At 40.5% G+C, this 21,507-nt stretch overlaps 1 protein-coding gene across 5 annotated transcripts in view; it reads right to left on the minus strand.

The window, feature by feature from the left end:
• LOC138965502 (tyrosine-protein phosphatase 99A-like) overlaps positions 1-18,778 on the minus strand; it is a 100,247-nt gene extending 81,469 nt beyond the window's left edge. For 2 of the 5 annotated variants that reach the window (XM_070337676.1, XM_070337675.1), the window contains exons 1-6: positions 18,257-18,778; positions 17,767-17,965; positions 11,721-11,844; positions 10,199-10,374; positions 6,728-6,754; positions 1,692-1,870 (exon numbers count right to left, since the gene is read on the minus strand). In XM_070337676.1, the coding sequence (XP_070193777.1) occupies positions 1,692-1,870; positions 6,728-6,754; positions 10,199-10,374; positions 11,721-11,844; positions 17,767-17,965; positions 18,257-18,514 (963 nt within the window). In that variant the 5' untranslated portion in view covers positions 18,515-18,778. The remainder of the gene's footprint in view (positions 1-1,691; positions 1,871-6,727; positions 6,755-10,198; positions 10,375-11,720; positions 11,845-17,766; positions 17,966-18,256) is intronic. The other 3 variants (XM_070337680.1, XM_070337677.1, XM_070337678.1) reach the window with 2 other exon arrangements.
• Positions 18,779-21,507: the final 2,729 nt, after the last annotated feature.

A 21,507-nucleotide genomic window follows, 5' to 3' on the forward strand; every position in this document is an offset into this window, starting at 1 on the left:
CACGTAAGAAATCGACAAACAGTAACACAAACTCAATCACTCCGTCACACATACACACACACACACACACACACACACACACACACACACACACACACACACACACACACACACACACACACACACACACACAGTAAGCATAGGTGAAACTATATGCAAGAAAGCGAGACCCTGGATCTGCCAAGAAGTCTCGGCCCGCTCACAATAACAATGACCGAGACTTTCAGTAATTCCTTTGCGTGACGTCTAACCCTCTTACGTCATAATGTGACGTCTTCAAATAGTTTCTATCACACACGTCGAACACTTTTGACCGAGACTGACGTAATCCATAGACTCGGAAATGTTAAAGTTTCTACCACAGACATACACACATACATACGCACGCACGCACGCACGCACAGACAGACAAAGTTTATCATCGCATAGGCTACACTTACGTGAGCCAAAAACGTTCGGGGATATCAATCCCAGGAACTGTCATGTAAAATTTCATAAAGATCGGTCCAGTAGTTTGGTCTGAATCGCTCTACACACACACACAGACAGACAGACAGACACACACACATACACCACGACCCTCGTCTCGATTCCCCCCTCTATGTTAAAATATTTAGTCAAAACTTGACTAAATATAAAAAGAAAGAAAGGAGGGAAGGAAACAAGAACAAGTCGCGTAAGGCGAAATAATAACATTTAGTCAAGCTGTCGAACTCACAGAATGAAACTGAACGCACTGCTTTATTCACCAAGACCACATATACTCGTAGTTTCGTCAGTCAACCGCTCGTGGCAAAGGCAGTGAAATCGGCATGCCATGCAGAATAGTGCGGTAGTGGTCACGCTGTGCTGCATAGCACGCTTTTCTGTACCTCTCTTCGTTTTAACTTTCTGAGCGTGTTTTTAATCCAAACATATCATATCTATATGTTTTTGGAATCAGGAACCGACAAGGAATAAGATGAAATTGTTTTTAAATCGATTTCGGAAAATTAATTTTAATCATAATTTTCATATTTTTAATTTTCAGAGCTTGTTTGTAATCCAAATATATCATATGTATATGTTTTTGGAATCAGAAAATGACGCAGAATAAGATGAAATTGTTTTTGGATCGATTTATAAAAAAATAATTTTAATTACAAGTTTCAGATTTTTAATGACCAAACTCATTAATCATTATTTAAGCCACCAAGCTGAAATGCAATACCAATGTCTGGCCTTCGTCGAAGATTGCTTGGCCAAAATTTCAATCAATTTGATTAAAAAATGAGGGAGTGACAGTGCCGCCTCAACTTTTACAAAAAGCCGGATATGACGTCATCAAAGGTATTTATTGAAAAAAAGAAAAAAACGTCCGGGGATATCATACCCAGGAACTCTCATGCCAAATTTCATAAAGATCGGTCCAGTAGTTTAGTCTGAATCGCTCTACACACACACACGCACAGACAGACACACACACACACATACACCACGACCCTCGTTTCGATTCCCCCTCTATGTTAAAACATTTAGTCAAAACTTGACTAAATGTAAAAAAAGACAGTAGTAGCAGAAGAAGGCAATAGAACAGAAACAGATACAAAGACAGAAAGAGGATTACAAAATCTGCATGTGAGCAAAACCAAAAAAGTAACAATCACAAAACATTAATTGTTAAGTTAAGGCAAAAATTGAAAGAAACTCACAGTTTTGGTGGGATCTTCCACATGAATGGTCTCCGGGTCGTAACCTTTGTGGGTATAGGTGACCTTGTAACCTTTGAGCTCTCCGTTCAAGACCTCCGGCATGGGAGGCACCCAAGAGAGCTTGATGGACGACTTGGACGACGGGACCGCTTGGAAGCCTGTAGGAGCACCCTGGGGAGCTGAGAACAAAATGAATAAATAATAACAATAATAATGAACACTTATTGATCGCCCCTTCTCACAAGAGCTCACGGCCATGTACAATAGCAAAAATGAACACTCACACACACACACACACACACACACACACACGCATACACACACACACAAACAAACACACACACACACCTTCACTGAGTAAATTAATAAGTGAACAGATTAAATAAATAAATAAGTAAACAAAAACAAATACAAAACAAAACGAAAAACATAAACAAATAATTCAGTGGTAAAAGAAACTGACATAAATGGCAATACAAATGTTGTGTGTCACTGTGTTCAAATCCTGTACTTCAATGCGTATTATTGATATTAAAAGAAGAAAAAAACAATCAACCAAATCAGAAGCATACCAAATAATACTTGAGCAACAATGAAAAGGCAGCTAGTAGACTATAGCACTGTCTCCAAATTAACGCCATAGTCGGACAGAGTTGCGCCCCTGGAACGGCAGCTAGTAGACTATAGCACTATCTCCAAACTAACGCCATAGTCGGACAGAGTTGCGCCCCTGGAACGGCAGCTAGTAGACTATAGCACTGTCTCCAAACTAACGCCATAGTCGGACAGAGTTGCGCCCCTGGAACGGCAGGTAGTTACGGTTTGTGTTTGCAAAATGGAACCACATGACAATCCGCCCTTCAATTAACTTCTTTTACCCGCGTAGTTTGAACAGCAGACACAGTAACGTTTGCCTCCACCACTAATCTTCTTCTCTCCTTCAGCCATTTTGGACAACAACCGGAACTACCCGCCGACAGCGCCGCGAGCTATGGCAGGGACGGACAACTGTTATTACCTTCGTTTTGAGACAATGCTATTACTTTATTGCTATATAGCACAAGACTTACAGCTACAAATCAAACAACTGATCACATATTTCACAATGTGACTACATAGATTTCTTCTACAAAGCTGAGCTCTCTGTCTCACTCTCTCTGCATATCTCTCACTCTCTCTGTCTATCTCTCTTGGACTATCTATGTCCATGTGACCAACCATCTGTCTGTCTGTCTGTCTGTCTGCCTGTCTGTCTGTCTGTCTGTCTGTCTGTCTGTCTGTCTGTCTGTCTCTCTCTCTCTCTCTCTGACAGCTACATTAAATCAAAGAACTGACCATACATGTGCAACAACCATACATGTGTAACAACCTACATGTATTGTCTTCTACAGATCTGTTCAGTTGCTGCTGTTGTTATCTTGCAAAATCCTTCCATTCCAACAAATCAAACGGTTTTTCTTTTCTTTTTAACACCATCATGCTTGAGATTGTTCTTCATATATTTGCACACAGGTTGTAACAATATTATATAAACTACACAACATGTTGGATTCTTCAGGCTAGAAACCCTCTCTTCCTACATGCATGATGCGACCAGGCAAGCTAAACACCAATGCATAAGAGAAACAAAGTCTCACAAACGTGAAGCAGAAGTTGTGCAGGCGTGCTAATGCTTTGGCAAATGTTTCTTCTTTTTTTTTAGCTGAATCACATATGCATGTATCCACGCATGCAAATCAAGAATGCATAAGAGGAGCAAAGTCTGAAAATACTGCTATGTGAACTGTGCAGACATGCTTGGTTTGACCAAATGTTTCTGTTGTTTGTTTAACTGATCCAATTACATGTGTATGTATCCACGCATGCAAATCCGTCGCGATATAACCTTCGTGGTTGAAAACGACGGTAAACACCAAATAAAGAAAGAAAGAAACGCATGCAAATCAAGAATGCATAAGAGCAGACAAGTCTGAAAATACTGAAATGTGAACTGTGCAGACATGCTTGATTTGACCAAATGTTTATGTTGTCATTCAATTGCCTGGAGAGACCATATGTGATCAAAACCATGCACTTAACATTCACATTTTGATGAGCATGCTGAGAAAAAATTATTCATTCATATACTCAGACGATGATTAACATACTTCATTTGACTCACAATTCCGTTTCTAAAATGTTTGGTTATTCACTCTTTTTATTTGATGATTTATTTATTCTGTTTACGCATGCTTCTGTTTAGTAGTAAAGAACAATGCTGTTACTGTTAGGCAGAATTCTAGAACAGTCAAGTGACTATTCCTCTTTTTTGCAAACATTTCTGAACCCCCTGTTTGAGTTCATCAGCTAATGACTTTATCGTGTAATTTAGTTTATTCTTAAAAAAATAATTACTGCCAGACAAACATACATACATGTACAAAGAAGCATGAACAACATACTATAGCGCTAAAATAACCACTAATCTGGCACAACAAAAACGGAAAACATTTGTAAAATAAAAACAATTAACAATACTTAAATTACCCCCACCCAAAAATATTACTTCCTCTAGCTTCCCCTCTTCAGAACATTTTAACCACCATGATTCTGAATTCAAACCTATCATTCCACCTCAGGGATCCCATTTTAACCACCATGATTCTGAATTCAAACCTATCATTCCACCTCAGGGATCCCATTTTATCGACATGTACAACCACGAACAAATGGCAAAACGCAACCAAAAAGGTGGAACAAAATCACACATGTTTGTCAAGACACCTTCCTTCTCTTATCCACCATCATGTAAATTAACATAGATCTACATTTCCAGGCTTTTACACAAGAGCATCCTCCCCTTTACACCAAAAACAGAAAATCTATTGGCTGACTGCTTTCTGTCCAGAGTTCAAACGTTTTGCTGAAAGCGACACTTATGTCAAGGAGCCAGGTTTATTCAGCAAACAGTCTCCGTGCTGACTGTGCAGAGCAAGCAGCCAGACTGTCGATTGCCAGTATGTGTCCAAGTGGACTAGGATGCTCTCATCCGTACGTGTAGAAGGCCGGAGGGTCTACGCCGCTTTACACTGTCGATTGCTAGTATGTGTCCAAGTGGACTAGGATGCTCTCATCCCGTGTAGAAGGCCGGAGGGTCTACGCCGCTTTACACTGTCGATTGCTAGTATGTGTCCAAGTGGACTAGGATGCTCTCATTCCGTGTAGAAGGCCGGAGGGTCTACGCCGCTTTACACTGTCGATTGCTAGTATGTGTCCAAGTGGACTAGGATGCTCTCATCCCGTGTAGAAGGCCGGAGGGTCTACGCCGCTTTACACTGTCGATTGCTAGTATGTGTCCAAGTGGACTAGGATGCTCTCATCCCGTGTAGAAGGCCGGAGGGTCTACGCCGCTTTACATTTAGGTTTACACGAGAAGGAAGTTACTTTTGACACAGTCGGAGTATTACTGACAGAAACATGCCCTAATCTATAGACAGCAAGACGTTGTATTAGAAAACCAAATTCGTTGAAATGTTCTTTCTCTTTACACAATGTGCCCCCTTCTGTACAAGTTTGGCTGACAGTATCAGGTAGATTTACACAATGTGCCCTCTTCTGTACAAGTTTGGCTGACAGTATCAGGTAGATTTACACAATGTGCCCTCTTCTGTACAAGTTTGGCTGACAGCATCAGGTAGATTTACACAATGTGTGGTGATATACGCACTTGGTGTTGTGTCCACACTGCGACGAAGCCTCATTGTTCTCTCTGCGTTAAGCAACAGCGATTACTGACTTAAGATATTGAACTGTTTCAATTTTTAATTCCCAACTACAGAACAATGGAACCCCCTTTAAAACTCAATGACTCCCCCCAGCCCCCACTCACCTGTTAAGTCCCCAGCCCCCACTCACCTGTTAAGTCCCCAGCCCCCACTCACCTGTTACGTCCCCAGCCCCCACTCACCTGTTAAGTCCCCAGCCCCCACTCACCTGTTAAGTCCCCAGCCCTCACTCACCTGTTAAGTCCCCAGCCCCCACTCACCTGTTACGTCCCCAGCCCCCACTCACCTGTTACGTCCCCAGCCCCCACTCACCTGTTAAGTCCCCAGCCCCCACTCACCTGTTAAGTCCCCAGCCCCCACTCACCTGTTAAGTCCCCAGCCCCCACTCGTACTCACCTGTTAAGTCCCCAGCCCCCACTCACCTGTTAAGTCCCCAGCCCCCACTCACCTGTTAAGTCCCCAGCCCCCACTCGTACTCACCTGTTAAGTCCCCAGCCCCCACTCACCTGTTAAGTCCTAATGCTTTGTGTTCATAGACTCTGTAAACGTACCTTGCTTTGTGTTCATAGACTCTGTAAACGTACCTTGCTTTGTGTTCATAGACTCTGTAAACGTACCTTGCTTTGTGTTCATAGACTCTGTAAACGTACCTCAAGACTCCCTCATTTCTAAGACCCTGCACCTCTAATAATATTGCTGTGCATTGTCAAACCGCTTTACTTTATGATTACCATCAAAAGTGGCTGTTTTGCTTTTGGCTTTCCAATCAACCTCTAGATTGATATTGATAAGTAACTGTGGCTATCAAATACGTTAAACTGCCCCATCTAGGTTTGAAAAATATTCTGATTTTTACTAAACTTGAATCAACTAAACATGTGCAATTAACTGAAAAGGGGAGGGAATAAACACCCTTCTGCATATTAACAAATATTTCAACAATTTATTTTGCTGATCTCGGCCCTGACTAATAACAAAATGAGCAAAGGCTTTAAGCTTTTAAATCAGTAACAGGCAAACATACAGATCCAAAACAAACACCTCGCAGTACACAATAAGAAAATAAACAAGTAAACAGTCCAAACATAAGCCAAGTACTGTACCACAAACACTGATTATTCCAACAGCTGCAAAGGTGTTAAGATATGCAGAACCACATTAACGAGTACGGCACATTACAACAATCAAGCACATCAAGAACATAATGAAAAAGAACTGATTTCACAAAATAAAATGAAGAGGGTAAAAGCCCCAAAAAGAAAGACTACTTACGACCCGGGGTTGTGACAGTGTCATTGCCTACAATAGGATATTTAGGTGTAAAGCATTTGCCAAACTGTGAACCCTCAATTATACACTGAAGTTTGGTTATGTACATAAGTCTCTAAATAATGATCACTAGAAGTGTGCAAATAGTCTGACTAAGTCTACTAAATTCAAAGCATTTGAATGTGTGAGGGAAACTCTCAAATCCTTGTCTTTATTTCAACTGGAGCAAATAACCACTAACACAGAAAGTTGCATGAAAAAGACACTGTGACAAAGGATAGTGGTCCACTGTAAAACATTTTCTCTTTGTTGTGCAAGCCCCCAGTAAACACCATCCTATTTGTTGTGCAAGCCCTCAGTAAACACCATCCTATTTGTTGTGCAAGCCCTCAGTAAACACCATCCTATTTGTTGTGCAAGCCCTCAGTAAACACCATCCTATTTGTTGTGCAAGCCCCCAGTAAACACCATCCTATTTGTTGTGCAAGCCCCCAGTAAACACCATCCTATTTGTTGTGCAAGCCCTCAGTAAACACCATCCTATTTGTTGTGCAAGCCCCCAGTAAACACCATCCTATTTGTTGTGCAAGCCCCCAGTAAACACCATCCTATTTGTTGTGCAAGCCCCCAGTAAACACCATCCTATTTGTTGTGCAAGCCCCCAGTAAACACCATCCTATTTGTTGTGCAAGCTCCCAGTAAACACCATCCTATTTGTTGTGCAAGCTCCCAGTAAACACCATCCTATTTGTTGTGCAAGCCCCCAGTAAACACCATCCTATTTGTTGTGCAAGCCCCCAGTAAACACCATCCTATTTGTTGTGCAAGCCCCCAGTAAACACCATCCTATTTGTTGTGCAAGCCCTCAGTAAACACCATCCTATTTGTTGTGCAAGCCCCCAGTAAACACCATCCTATTTGTTGTGCAAGCCCCCAGTAAACACCATCCTATTTGTTGTGCAAGCCCCCACTAAAAACCCTCCTATTTGTTGTGCAAGCCCCCAGTAAACACCATCCTATTTGTTGTGCAAGCCCCCAGTAAACACCATCCTATTTGTTGTGCAAGCCCCCAGTAAACACCATCCTATTTGTTGTGCAAGCCCCCAGTAAACACCATCCTATTTGTTGTGCAAGCCCCCAGTAAACACCATCCTATTTGTTGTGCAAGCTCCCAGTAAACACCATCCTATTTGTTGTGCATGCCCCCAGTAAACACCATCCTATTTGTTGTGCAAGCCCCCAGTAAACACCATCCTATTTGTTGTGCAAGCCCCCAGTAAACACCATCCTATTTGTTGTGCAAGCCCTCAGTAAACACCATCCTATTTGTTGTGCAAGCCCCCAGTAAACACCATCCTATTTGTTGTGCAAGCCCCCAGTAAACACCATCCTATTTGTTGTGCAGGCCCCCAGTAAACACCATCCTATTTGTTGTGCAAGCCCCCAGTAAACACCATCCTATTTGTTGTGCAAGCCCTCAGTAAACACCATCCTATTTGTTGTGCAAGCCCCCAGTAAACACCATCCTATTTGTTGTGCAAGCCCTCAGTAAACACCATCCTATTTGTTGTGCAAGCCCCCAGTAAACACCATCCTATTTGTTGTGCAAGCCCCCAGTAAACACCATCCTATTTGTTGTGCAAGCCCCCAGTAAACACCATCCTATTTGTTGTGCAAGCCCCCAGTAAACACCATCCTATTTGTTGTGCAAGCCCCCAGTAAACACCATCCTATTTGTTGTGCATGCCCCCAGTAAACACCATCCTATTTGTTGTGCAAGCCCCCAGTAAACACCATCCTATTTGTTGTGCAAGCCCCCAGTAAACACCATCCTATTTGTTGTGCAAGCTCCCAGTAAACACCATCCTATTTGTTGTGCAAGCCCCCAGTAAACACCATCCTATTTGTTGTGCAAGCCCCCAGTAAACACCATCCTATTTGTTGTGCAGGCCCCCAGTAAACACCATCCTATTTGTTGTGCAAGCCCCCAGTAAACACCATCCTATTTGTTGTGCAAGCCCCCAGTAAACACCATCCTATTTGTTGTGCAAGCCCTCAGTAAACACCATCCTATTTGTTGTGCAAGCCCCCAGTAAACACCATCCTATTTGTTGTGCAAGCCCCCAGTAAACACCATCCTATTTGTTGTGCAAGCCCTCAGTAAACACCATCCTATTTTGTAATCAGTAATGTAACAGTGGAACCCCCCATTTTAAGACCTTGCTGTTTCAGATTTTCTGTTCATAACCTGTGTAAATTTAAACCCAATTTAAGACTGACCTTTTTAGGACCTGATCCAGTGGAACCTCCTTTTAAGACTCCCTCCCCTTCAAGACCCTCTTTGTTCAGACCGGCTGTTCACAGCCTTTGTAGATTTATGTATCCCCATTTTAAGACTCTCTCCTTTTTAAAACCTGATTTTCTCAGATTCTTGTTTGATGTCTTTAAAGGGGGTTAGGGTTAGGGTTCCAATTGCCTTTCTCTACTGTATGCCAATTGCCTTTCTCCAGCTGACTTTCAACACAAATGGTCTTGTGCAATGTCCCTAGTATTTCCTGAATGAAACTGAATACTTCCTTTAACTAAATCCATTACATTTTCGAGTTTACTGAGGTCCGGCCACAATTTCATGTCGACAAATGAAAGAAATGTTCAATCAACACCAGGAAATCTACCAGTACAACTAGGGAGGGCATGCAGTACTGGTATCTCAACAGAAACTAGTCACTGCTAAGGATCTTCACTCATGTCAAAACACATCAACCACTCTGTAAGCTACTCAAATAATCAAACATCCTTCATTCTCTCATTTTATTACATTTAGTCAAGTTTTGACTAAATGTTTTAACATAGAGGGGGGAATCGAGACGAGGGTCGTGGTGTATGTGTGTCTGTCTGTCTGTCTGTCTGTGTGTGTGTGTAGAGCGATTCAGACTAAACTACTGGACCGATCTTTATAAAATTTGACATGAGAGTTCCTGGGTATGATATCGTCAGACGTTTTTTTCATTTTTTTGATAAATGTCTTTGATGATGTCATATCCGGCTTTTCGTGAAAGTTGAGGCGGCACTGTCACGCTCTCATTTTTCAACCAAATTAAGATTCTACAAGGACTTATTGAGGGACATATTAATGGTCAAAGGGAAATAACCTTCTCAGTTGGTGGCAGTGAGAATGGTAAGGACGGGGGTGTTTTTCCTACCTCGGAGGAATTTCTTGTTTTTTTCGTTTTTACATTTCTCCTAAATGTATGGATAAGTGGCCATGGCAGCCCTTGATTTTGCAAAGCTGGGACACGTTTGCTGATTACAAGAAATTACCAAATAAATCACCTTTTTCAGCCAAAGCAGCCATTCTTTGTGTGAAAGACACAGTCCCCGCATATGCAAGGCAAGGCAAAGAATTTATTCAAGAACCCCCATGGGGGTACATGGAGAAAAAAATAAAAAATTAAATAAAATAAAAAATCTTACTTTCTGACTCTGTGTAAAACTGGCTAGTGGGTGGCCCAGGTAGACTTCGCCCCACATCGTTTGTGGCTCTGACGTGGACCTGATAGCAGGTGTAGGGCTCCAGGTTAGTGATGGTCACCTGGTGTGTAGACTCACCCACCACTATTTCTCGCTTGTTGTTCCCCGTCTGGCATTCACTGTGTGGAGAAAACATTCAGAGCTAGTTGGGTGGGTTTTATTTTTTCTTAAACAACCATCAAAAAGTAGATCTGATCAACAAAGGGAAGTAAGCGCTCTACATACAGACCAAGACACCAACAGTGACCAAGACACCAACAGAGACCAAGACACCAACAGTGACCAAGACACCAACAGTGACCAAGACACCAACAGTGACCAAGACACCAACAGTGACCAAGACACCAACAGTGACCAAGACACCAACAGTGACCAAGACACCAACAGTGACCAAGACACCAACAGTGACCAAGACACCAACAGTGACCAAGACACCAACAGTGACCAAGACACCAACAGTGACCAAGACACCAACAGAGACCAAGACACCAACAGTGACCAAGACACCAACAGTGACCAAGACACCAACAGTGACCAAGACACCAACAGTGACCAAGACACCAACAGTGACCAAGACACCAACAGTGACCAAGACACCAACAGTGACCAAGACACCAACAGTGACCAAGACACCAACAGTGACCAAGACACCAACAGTGATTAAGACACCAACAGTGACCAAGACACCAACAGTGACCAAGACACCAACAGTGACCAAGACACCAACAGTGACCAAGACACCAACAGTGACCAAGACACCAACAGTGACCAAGACACCAACAGTGACCAAGACACCAACAGTGACCAAGACACCAACAGTGACCAAGACACCAACAGTGACCAAGACACCAACAGTGACCAAGACAGTGAGTGACTAAGAGTTGAGCGGAACCAGTCTCCCAGCACCTGAGATAGTAACAAGTGAAATGAACAAACGACATTCGACCTGCAGTGTTATTCTCGCCATCAAACACCAGACAGTTGACTTTCTTTCTGAAGGAAATATCCAAAAATATACTGTGGTTCCCCTCTGAACTTTTCATGACACTGATTCATAGGTTGCATCACAATTTAACTTTTGACCTGGTTCAGCAACCTATGTTGGTTCCCTTCAGATGTGTATATGTAGGCTGGCTGGTACACCAAAGAACATTTTCCATTTTAATGTAACATTTGAATGGACAATAAAGTGTTCTTGTTGTTCTTGTTATTATCGTTATGTCACCAATTCTACGACAGAGTAAAGGGAAGGATTTGTGTCAGCCCCGAATTATCCCTTATGGATACAAAGGGTATTGAACAGAAAATCAAAAATAAATCAAACGTGGCAATAACCGAATGTAGCTATATCATATGAGAGGTTCATCGTCAAGCTGAGTGAATCTCAAAGTCAAATGGTCGCTCTTCTTTCAGTATGTGAGATCAAATCCGCTTAATTCATGACGATGCCTCCAACGTTTCTCACCTGATCAGGACGACGTAGTTGGATATGGGACTGTTGTTGTCGCTGTCGCTTGGGGACCACTCCACCTTGACCTGTCGACTCTGGGTGTCCACTATCCTCGCCTGGCCAGGAGGGCTGGGCACATCTGGAAACAAGTACGGCCCACAATCAGTCATCCACATAACGATAATCGTGGAATTTTGGCGCAACATGATTCTGGTCGTTTTTTACATAGAGGGGGAATCGAGACGAGGGTCTTGATGTATGTGTGTGTGTGTGTGTGTGTGTGTGTGTGTGTGTGTGTGTGTGTGTGTGTGTGTGTGTGTGTGTGTGTGTGTGTGTGTGTGTGTGTGTGTGTGTGTGTGTGTGTGTGTGTGTGTGCGTGTTTGTGTGTAGAGCGATTCAGAGTAAACTACTGCACCAATCTTTATGAAATTTTACATAAGAGTTCCTGGGTACGATATCCCCAGACTTTTTTTTCTTTTTTACGATAAATGTCTTTGATGACGTCATATCCGGCTTTTTGTAAAGGTTGAGGCAGCACTGTCACACCCTCATTTTTCAATAAAATTGATTGAAATTTTGGCCAAGCAATCTTCGACGAAGGCCGGACTTTGGTATTACATTTCAGCTTGGAGGCTTAAAATTGAATTTATGACTTTGGTCATTAAAAATCTGAAAAATGTAATTGAAATGATTTTTTTATAAAATGATCCAAAATTACGTTCATCTTATTCTTCATCATTTTCTGATTCGAAAAACATATACATATGTTATATTCGGATTAAAAGCAAGCTCTGAAAATTAAAAATATAAAAATTATCATTAAAATAAAATTTCCAAAATCGATTTAAAAACACTTTCATCCTATTCCTTGTCGGTTCCTGATTCCAAAAACATAGATATGATATGTTTGGATTAAAAACACGCTCAGAAAGTTAAAACGAAGAGAGGTACAGAAAAGCGTGCTATGCAGCACAGCGCAACCACAACCGCGCTAAACAGGCTCGTTAATTTCACTGCCTTTTGCACGAGACTACGCGGCGGACTACGGTCATTGTGAAAAAATGCAGTGCGTTCAGTTTCATTCTGTGAGTTCCACAGCTTGACTAAATGTAGTAATTTCACCTTATGCGACTTGTTAATGGGTTTTCTTAGCTTTAGACTTAGTACAAATTAATCATTCTTCATGAAAAATATTCTCTTAACAAGAAGGGCAAAGCCCATACGACTCACATGCTTTACACATTTTTCCTACCAAAATACATGTGACCTTGACCCAAGGTCAAGGTCATCCAAGGTCATGCAACACAAAGCTGTTAATTCAAGACATAGGAAGTACAATGGTGCTTATTGGCTCTTTCTACCATGAGATATGGTCACTTTTAGTGGTTCACTACCTTATTTTGGTCACATTTCATAAGGGTCAAAGTGACCTTGATCATATGTGACCAAATGTGTCTCATGATGAAAGCATAACATGTGCCCCACATAATTTTTAAGTTTGAAACAGTTATCTTCCATAGTTCAGGGTCAAGGTCACTTCAAAATATGTATACAATCCAACTTTGAAGAGCTCCTGTGACCTTGACCTTGAAGCAAGGTAAACCAAACTGGTATCAAAAGATGGGGCTTACTTTGCCCTATATATCATATATAGGTGAGGTATTGAATCTCAAAAACTTCAGAGAAAATGGGAAAAATATGAAAAATAGCTGTTTTTTAGGCAACATTTATGGCCCCTGCGACCTTGACCTTGAAGCAAGGTCAAGATGCTATGTATGTTTTTTGGGGCCTTGTCATCATACACCATCTTGCCAAATTTGGTACTGATAGACTGAATAGTGTCCAAGAAATATCCAACGTTAAAGTTTTCCGGACGGACGGACGTCCGGACGGACGGACGGACGGACGACTCGGGTGAGTACATAGACTCACTTTTGCTTCGCATGTGAGTCAAAATACGATTGACAATGCATGCTGGACAATGCACGATTGACAATGCATGCTTGAACATACTTGTCTCTTTCTATCCATACCAGGAAGGAATATAAATATTATTTCATAATTAAAATTGCTCTTTAAAACGAGTTACGCCAAAATTCCAGGACGATGTCCATATTTTCTGTGTGAGAGCTTACTGCTTCCTTTGCTAAACACAACAGTACTGTCATGCAGCATCAACATTTCACAGACATTGAGTTTGGGGTTTGCCTTTGGGGGGGGGTGGGTGGGGTGATAGGGTAGTGTGCATTAGGGTGACATTTGATCAGCATTATTGACGCAATCACAGTGGAACCCCCCCCCCCCCCTTTTAAAACCTAAAACTGAACAAAATCAGGTCTTCAACAAAGAAGGAGTGTTAAAATAGGGGTAAATTTACAGTGTTTATGAACAGAAAATCAGGTCTTCAACAAAGAAGGAGTGTTAAAATAGGGGTAAATTTACAGTGTTTATGAACAGAAAATCAGGTCTTCAACAAAGGAGTGTTAAAATAGGGGTAAATTTACAGTGTTTATGAACAGAAAATCAGGTCTTCAACAAAGGGGTGTTAAAATAGGGGTAAATTTACAGTGTTTATGAACACAAAATCAGGTCTTCAACAAAGGAGTGTTAAAATAGGGGTAAATTTACAGTGTTTATGAACACAAAATCAGGTCTTCAACAAAGGAGTGTTAAAATAGGGGTAAATTTACAGTGTTTATGAACAGAAAATCAGGTCTTCAACAAAGGGGTGTTAAAATAGGGGTAAATTTACAGTGTTTATGAACACAAAATCAGGTCTTCAACAAAGGGTGTTAAAATAGGGGTAAATTTACAGTGTTTATGAACACAAAATCAGGTCTTCAACAAAGGGGTGTTAAAATAGGGGTAAATTTACAGTGTTTATGAACAGAAAATCAGGTCTTCAACAAAGGGGTGTTAAAATAGGGGTAAATTTACAGTGTTTATGAACAGAAAATCAGGTCTTCAACAAAGAAGGAGTGTTAAAATAGGGGTAAATTTACAGTGTTTATGAACAGAAAATCAGGTCTTCAACAAAAAAGGAGTGTTAAAATAGGGGTAAATTTACAGTGTTTATGAACAGAAAATCAGGTCTTCAAAAAAGGAGTGTTAAAATAGGGGTAAATTTACAGTGTTTATGAACAGAAAATCAGGTCTTCAACAAAGGAGTGTTAAAATAGGGGTAAATTTACAGTGTTTATGAACAGAAAATCAGGTCTTCAACAAAGGGGTGTTAAAATAGGGGTAAATTTACAGTGTTTATGAACAGAAAATCAGGTCTTCAACAAAGGGGTGTTAAAATAGGGGTAAATTTACAGTGTTTATGAACAGAAAATCAGGTCTTCAACAAAGGGGTGTTAAAATAGGGGTAAATTTACAGTGTTTATGAACAGAAAATCAGGTCTTCAACAAAGGAGTGTTAAAATAGGGGTAAATTTACAGTGTTTATGAACAGAAAATCAGGTCTTCAACAAAGGAGTGTTAAAATAGGGGTAAATTTACAGTGTTTATGAACACAAAATCAGGTCTTCAACAAAGGAGTGTTAAAATAGGGGTAAATTTACAGTGTTTATGAACACAAAATCAGGTCTTCAACAAAGGGGTGTTAAAATAGGGGTAAATTTACAGTGTTTATGAACACAAAATCAGGTCTTCAACAAAGGGGTGTTAAAATAGGGGTAAATTTACAGTGTTTATGAACACAAAATCAGGTCTTCAACAAAGGGGTGTTAAAATAGGGGTAAATTTACAGTGTTTATGAACACAAAATCAGGTCTTCAACAAAGGGGTGTTAAAATAGGGGTAAATTTACAGTGTTTATGAACAGAAAATCAGGTCTTCAACAAAGGGGTGTTAAAATAGGGGTAAATTTACAGTGTTTATGAACACAAAATCAGGTCTTCAACAAAGGGGTGTTAAAATAGGGGTAAATTTACAGTGTTTATGAACAGAAAATCAGGTCTTCAACAAAGGGGTGTTAAAATAGGGGTAAATTTACAGTGTTTATGAACAGAAAATCAGGTCTTCAACAAAGGGGTGTTAAAATAGGGGTAAATTTACAGTGTTTATGAACACAAAATCAGGTCTTCAACAAAGGGGTGTTAAAATAGGGGTAAATTTACAGTGTTTATGAACAGAAAATCAGGTCTTCAACAAAGGGGTGTTAAAATAGGGGTAAATTTACAGTGTTTATGAACAGAAAATCAGGTCTTCAACAAAGGGGTGTTAAAATAGGGGTAAATTTACAGTGTTTATGAACAGAAAATCAGGTCTTCAACAAAGGGGTGTTAAAATAGGGGTAAATTTACAGTGTTTATGAACAGAAAATCAGGTCTTCAACAAAGGGGTGTTAAAATAGGGGTAAATTTACAGTGTTTATGAACAGAAAATCAGGTCTTCAACAAAGGGGTGTTAAAATAGGGGTAAATTTACAGTGTTTATGAACACAAAATCAGGTCTTCAACAAAGGGGTGTTAAAATAGGGGTAAATTTACAGTGTTTATGAACAGAAAATCAGGTCTTCAACAAAGGGGTGTTAAAATAGGGGTAAATTTACAGTGTTTATGAACAGAAAATCAGGTCTTCAACAAAGGGGTGTTAAAATAGGGGTAAATTTACAGTGTTTATGAACAGAAAATCAGGTCTTCAACAAAGGGGTGTTAAAATAGGGGTAAATTTACAGTGTTTATGAACAGAAAATCAGGTCTTCAACAAAGGGGTGTTAAAATAGGGGTAAATTTACAGTGTTTATGAACAGAAAATCAGGTCTTCAACAAAGGAGTGTTAAAATAGGGGTAAATTTACAGTGTTTATGAACACAAAATCAGGTCTTCAACAAAGGGGTGTTAAAATAGGGGTAAATTTACAGTGTTTATGAACAGAAAATCAGGTCTTCAACAAAGGGGTGTTAAAATAGGGGTAAATTTACAGTGTTTATGAACACAAAATCAGGTCTTCAACAAAGGGGTGTTAAAATAGGGGTAAATTTACAGTGTTTATGAACACAAAATCAGGTCTTCAACAAAGGGGTGTTAAAATAGGGGTAAATTTACAGTGTTTATGAACACAAAATCAGGTCTTCAACAAAGGGGTGTTAAAATAGGGGTAAATTTACAGTGTTTATGAACAGAAAATCAGGTCTTCAACAAAGGGGTGTTAAAATAGGGGTAAATTTACAGTGTTTATGAACACAAAATCAGGTCTTCAACAAAGGGGTGTTAAAATAGGGGTAAATTTACAGTGTTTATGAACAGAAAATCAGGTCTTCAACAAAGGGGTGTTAAAATAGGGGTAAATTTACAGTGTTTATGAACAGAAAATCAGGTCTTCAACAAAGGAGTGTTAAAATAGGGGTAAATTTACAGTGTTTATGAACACAAAATCAGGTCTTCAACAAAGGAGTGTTAAAATAGGGGTAAATTTACAGTGTTTATGAACAGAAAATCAGGTCTTCAACAAAGGGGTGTTAAAATAGGGGTAAATTTACAGTGTTTATGAACAGAAAATCAGGTCTTCAACAAAGGAGTGTTAAAATAGGGGTAAATTTACAGTGTTTATGAACAGAAAATCAGGTCTTCAACAAAGGAGTGTTAAAATAGGGGTAAATTTACAGTGTTTATGAACAGAAAATCAGGTCTTCAACAAAGAAGGAGTGTTAAAATAGGGGTAAATTTACAGTGTTTATGAACAGAAAATCAGGTCTTCAACAAAGGAGTGTTAAAATAGGGGTAAATTTACAGTGTTTATGAACAGAAAATCAGGTCTTCAACAAAGGAGTGTTAAAATAGGGGTAAATTTACAGTGTTTATGAACAGAAAATCTGGAGAGAAATAAATGCAAGGTATTGAAAAAGGAAAGTCCTAAAATCTGGGGTTAGGGGGTGGGAGGAGGCTTAACAATTTACAGTGTTTTGAACAGAAAATCTGGAGAGAGAAAAAGCAAGGTATTGAAAAAAGGAAATTCTAAAATAGGAGGGCGGAAGGAGCTGGGGTTTAAGAAAGAGGGGGGGGGGGGGGGGGTGGGAAGGGGGGGGGGCAGACCCCCACTGTGTGACTCTACCCACCTTGAACAAGGACAATCCAGGTGGTGCTGTTGTTATCCATGACACCGGTGGAGTTGACAACGAAGACCTTGCAGGTGTAGTTGCCGGAGTCCCCGGGGTCGAGTCTCATTAGCACCAGGCTGGAGTCCTGCTCTACCGCAAACTTGCTCTCCAGGCTGGGCTCCGTGTATTGCGTCCCGCCCGACTGACCCATTGACACCTGACACACAAACCAAATAAGTAGAAATTTAAATGCATAAATACAACGTAAAGTAAACACAAAATCCAACAATAAATAATTGGATCAATGAGTGAATGAATGAAATTGAAAATAAATACACTGTACACCAATTAACAAAATTTGGTCGATAAAGATGAAGCCGAAGACGATAAGCTCTCCACGGACCAACAAAAACGGTGGTGTCAACAAGCCACCAAACATCTGTTTTTGTTGTTGACTATGAGCCAGGGGTTGAAAGCTTCACGAGTCACTGCATCCAGCCAAACTAACCTTCATGATGTCATCCTTGTACCAGATGGTGGTGGCCAGCGACTCATCCTCCTGTACCTGTGGACAGTTGAGCGTCACATTCTCCCCCTTCTTCTGGGTCACTGTGCTACCTGCCGCTCCAACTGAAACACAGGGAATTAACATGATGGTTTGAAGGATTGCAAAGATGGACAGGGGAGTATACACAGGTATGTGCACCCAGTTGCACACACAAACACACAGACAGACGGATGGACGGACAGGCGAGCGGGCACGCATGCACACGCATACACGACCCACTAGATCTTGAAGTGTCACAACAGAGGAAAAAAAAGACAAACCAGTCACAACCAACTACTTGCACCTTTGATGTAGGACAATTTAGGCCTTGCACACACACACACAGTGAGTTCTATCTTCTAAATCAATGGCAAAGAAAGACTCTGTTGTCAAAATGTTGCAGGGTGGGTCCACATTTCGTCAAATTCATCTGCAGGTAACAAAACACAAATTTCCCCTGTGAAGAAACTCACTGCCGACCTTCCTTGTGCTAAGAGGGTACAGAAAAGCAACACAAAACATCACACATTTTAACACACACACATGCTTACAGTCAACACATGAAGCATTAACTACACACAATGCCGTAATGCTGATGGGTTCCTTATTTAGTAATTATTACAAGTACGAGACACATTAGATATATTTAGTGCAAGTCGTAGTGCAAGAAGACAAACACACAAAGGAGAAAGCGTTACAATGACAGTTATAGGGATGATTATATGTATAGATATTAGCAAGGCATCGGCACCGGCAGCATGGAAATGCACTGTAGAATATAAATGAGTTAAGGGAATGTGTTCAACTGACATTTTTGGAATATAATTATAATACAAGTAAATGTCTGAAAAATTCAAAATACAGGAGATAACATGTGCAGCAGCTATGCCTTACCGGCTGATACACATACATTTTATTTGACACTTTTCCCCTTGAATAAGTTAAGATGTGATCACCTGATTTAACCAGTTGGAACAATATTAGACTAGAGTGAGAGTGTTTTTGGCTCACGTAAGTGTAGCCTATGCGATCGTAACTTTGTCTGTCTGTGCGTGCGTGCGTGCGTATGTGCGTGTGTATGTCTGTGGTAGAAACTCTAACATTTGAAGACGTCACATTACATTGACGTCACATTATGACGTAAGAGGGTTAGACGTCACGCGAAGGAAGTACTGAAAGTCTCGGTCATTATTATTTTGAGCGCGCCGAGACTAGTTGGCAGTCGTGTCCTTGTAAGTAGGCTACATGCAGACAGACAGATCTAGATCTAGTGTCTCGCTTTCTTGCACAGTTTCACCTATGCTCTTTCTCTGTGTGTGTGTGTGTGTGTGTGTGTGTGTGTGTGTGTGTGTGTGTGTGTGTGTGTGTGTGTGTGTGTGTGTGTGTGTGTGTGTGTGTGTGTGTGTGTGTGTGTGTGTGTGTGACGGAGTGATTGAGTTTGTGTTACTGTTTGTCGATTTCTTACGTGAGCCTTGATGGCTTCGCCTCTATGTTTTGTGTGTTTTTTGTGAGCAAGGAATCATATTTGGTTAATGGTAAGATACTTTTTTTGAAAATAGCAAGGACATGTAGTAGTATGATCACTGGTCTAGAAGCTATAGACCCCTTTAAAGAAGCTAATGACAGCTTTGGGCTGTCAGTGATATATATGTTACAGGCATTAAGTGAAACCAGGCATTACGCGTAATGCCTGAAATGTTCAGGCATTACGCGTAATGCCTGTGACCACTAGGCATTACACGTAATGCCTAAAAATACCAGGCATTACACGTAATGCCTGAAATTTGACTCTCAAAATTACGCTTATTGCCCGAAGCAATTCAGGCAATACACATTACCTCTTGGATGACGGTGAGAACATTTTTTTAAGGACAACGTGTTGACAAAATGTCATGGTGTGAATGTAGTTACTGACATTCAATCAAGTGAGCTTTGAAATGAATGCACATTTTAATTTTGCGATTATGAGTGATGGTTCGCAATGCAAAATAATGTATTTCTGACATAGTGTTCACCACAGTTTGAATTTCACGTAAGTGTGAGTGCATGTCACAATGGAAAGCCGAGGTCCAATATTTCCAGTCGAGTTTTCACCAGTTGCTTATTCGTCACCATGGAGGATAATGAAAAAGAACAATTGTTTACTCGACGTTTGTTTGAACATTATGAAAAGGACGGCAGAAAGTTGCTCCCGAAAGCTGTGTACTTCAGAACAATCAAAGAAGTAAAAGCTGCCTCCCAGAAAACGACAAAGTTACGTCATGAGTATCATCACTTGGGAAAGTAAGTGATGTGTGGTGTTTGTCAAAAACATATTTGAGTGTTGGTATTCAGCTCTACGTCTATCGTGAAACAATACTGAAACCGGGTTATCTCCAATGCTGTCTCTGATAGAGTAATTGACACATAATTATAATGTCAAAGGGAGGTAACAAAAGAAGGCTTAGTACACTGACTGTATCGTTCTTGCTGGAACAAAAACAGCTAATAAGAAAATTGCGTTGTGTTATCTCACATACCGGGGCTGTTTAAAGCTACGATATTAAATTATTATTAATGTTCGCTTGAGACACACTGTGTAAACGGGTTTTTTTCTCATAAGGAAGATTTGTTATTATTATTCGACGTAAGTTGTTCACGATCTTTAGTAGTTTGAATGTAGCGCTCGGGTACATTGACATGTTGTTGTTGTTTTAGCAAGATGAATTCAATCTGGACCCTGTCCTACGTGAACCCCACTTTACAAATCTTTGTGCGCAGAGTGTCAGAAGAAGAAGAAACGAGCGAGAGTCAAAGGTGTTGTTGTTCGACCGATTCTATCAAACGATATTCAGGCATTACACATAATGCCTGGTTTCACTTAATGCCTGTAACAGGTTTCAGGCATTACGTGTAATGCCTGACAATGATTTTCAGGCATTACACGTAATGCCTGGTATTTTTAGGCATTACGTGTAATGCCTAGTGGTCACAGGCATTACGCGTAATGCCTTAACATTTCAGGCATTACGCGTAATGCCTGGTTTCACTTAATGCCTGTAACATATATATAGGCAGATAGTTGCAAGTCGACAGTGTGGTGTAAAAGTGCTGTTGTTTGCGATCTAAGTTCTAACATGAAGTGCTTATTCAGTTTATTGACACTGCGCTGTAAGTGTAAACTTGTGGAATCTATAACTTTAAACTTGATAACTTTAAAGCCAAGGATGTGT

The sequence above is a fragment of the Littorina saxatilis genome, linkage group LG4 (assembly GCF_037325665.1).
Source record: "Littorina saxatilis isolate snail1 linkage group LG4, US_GU_Lsax_2.0, whole genome shotgun sequence".
NCBI classification, from domain to species: Eukaryota; Metazoa; Mollusca; class Gastropoda; order Littorinimorpha; family Littorinidae; genus Littorina; species Littorina saxatilis.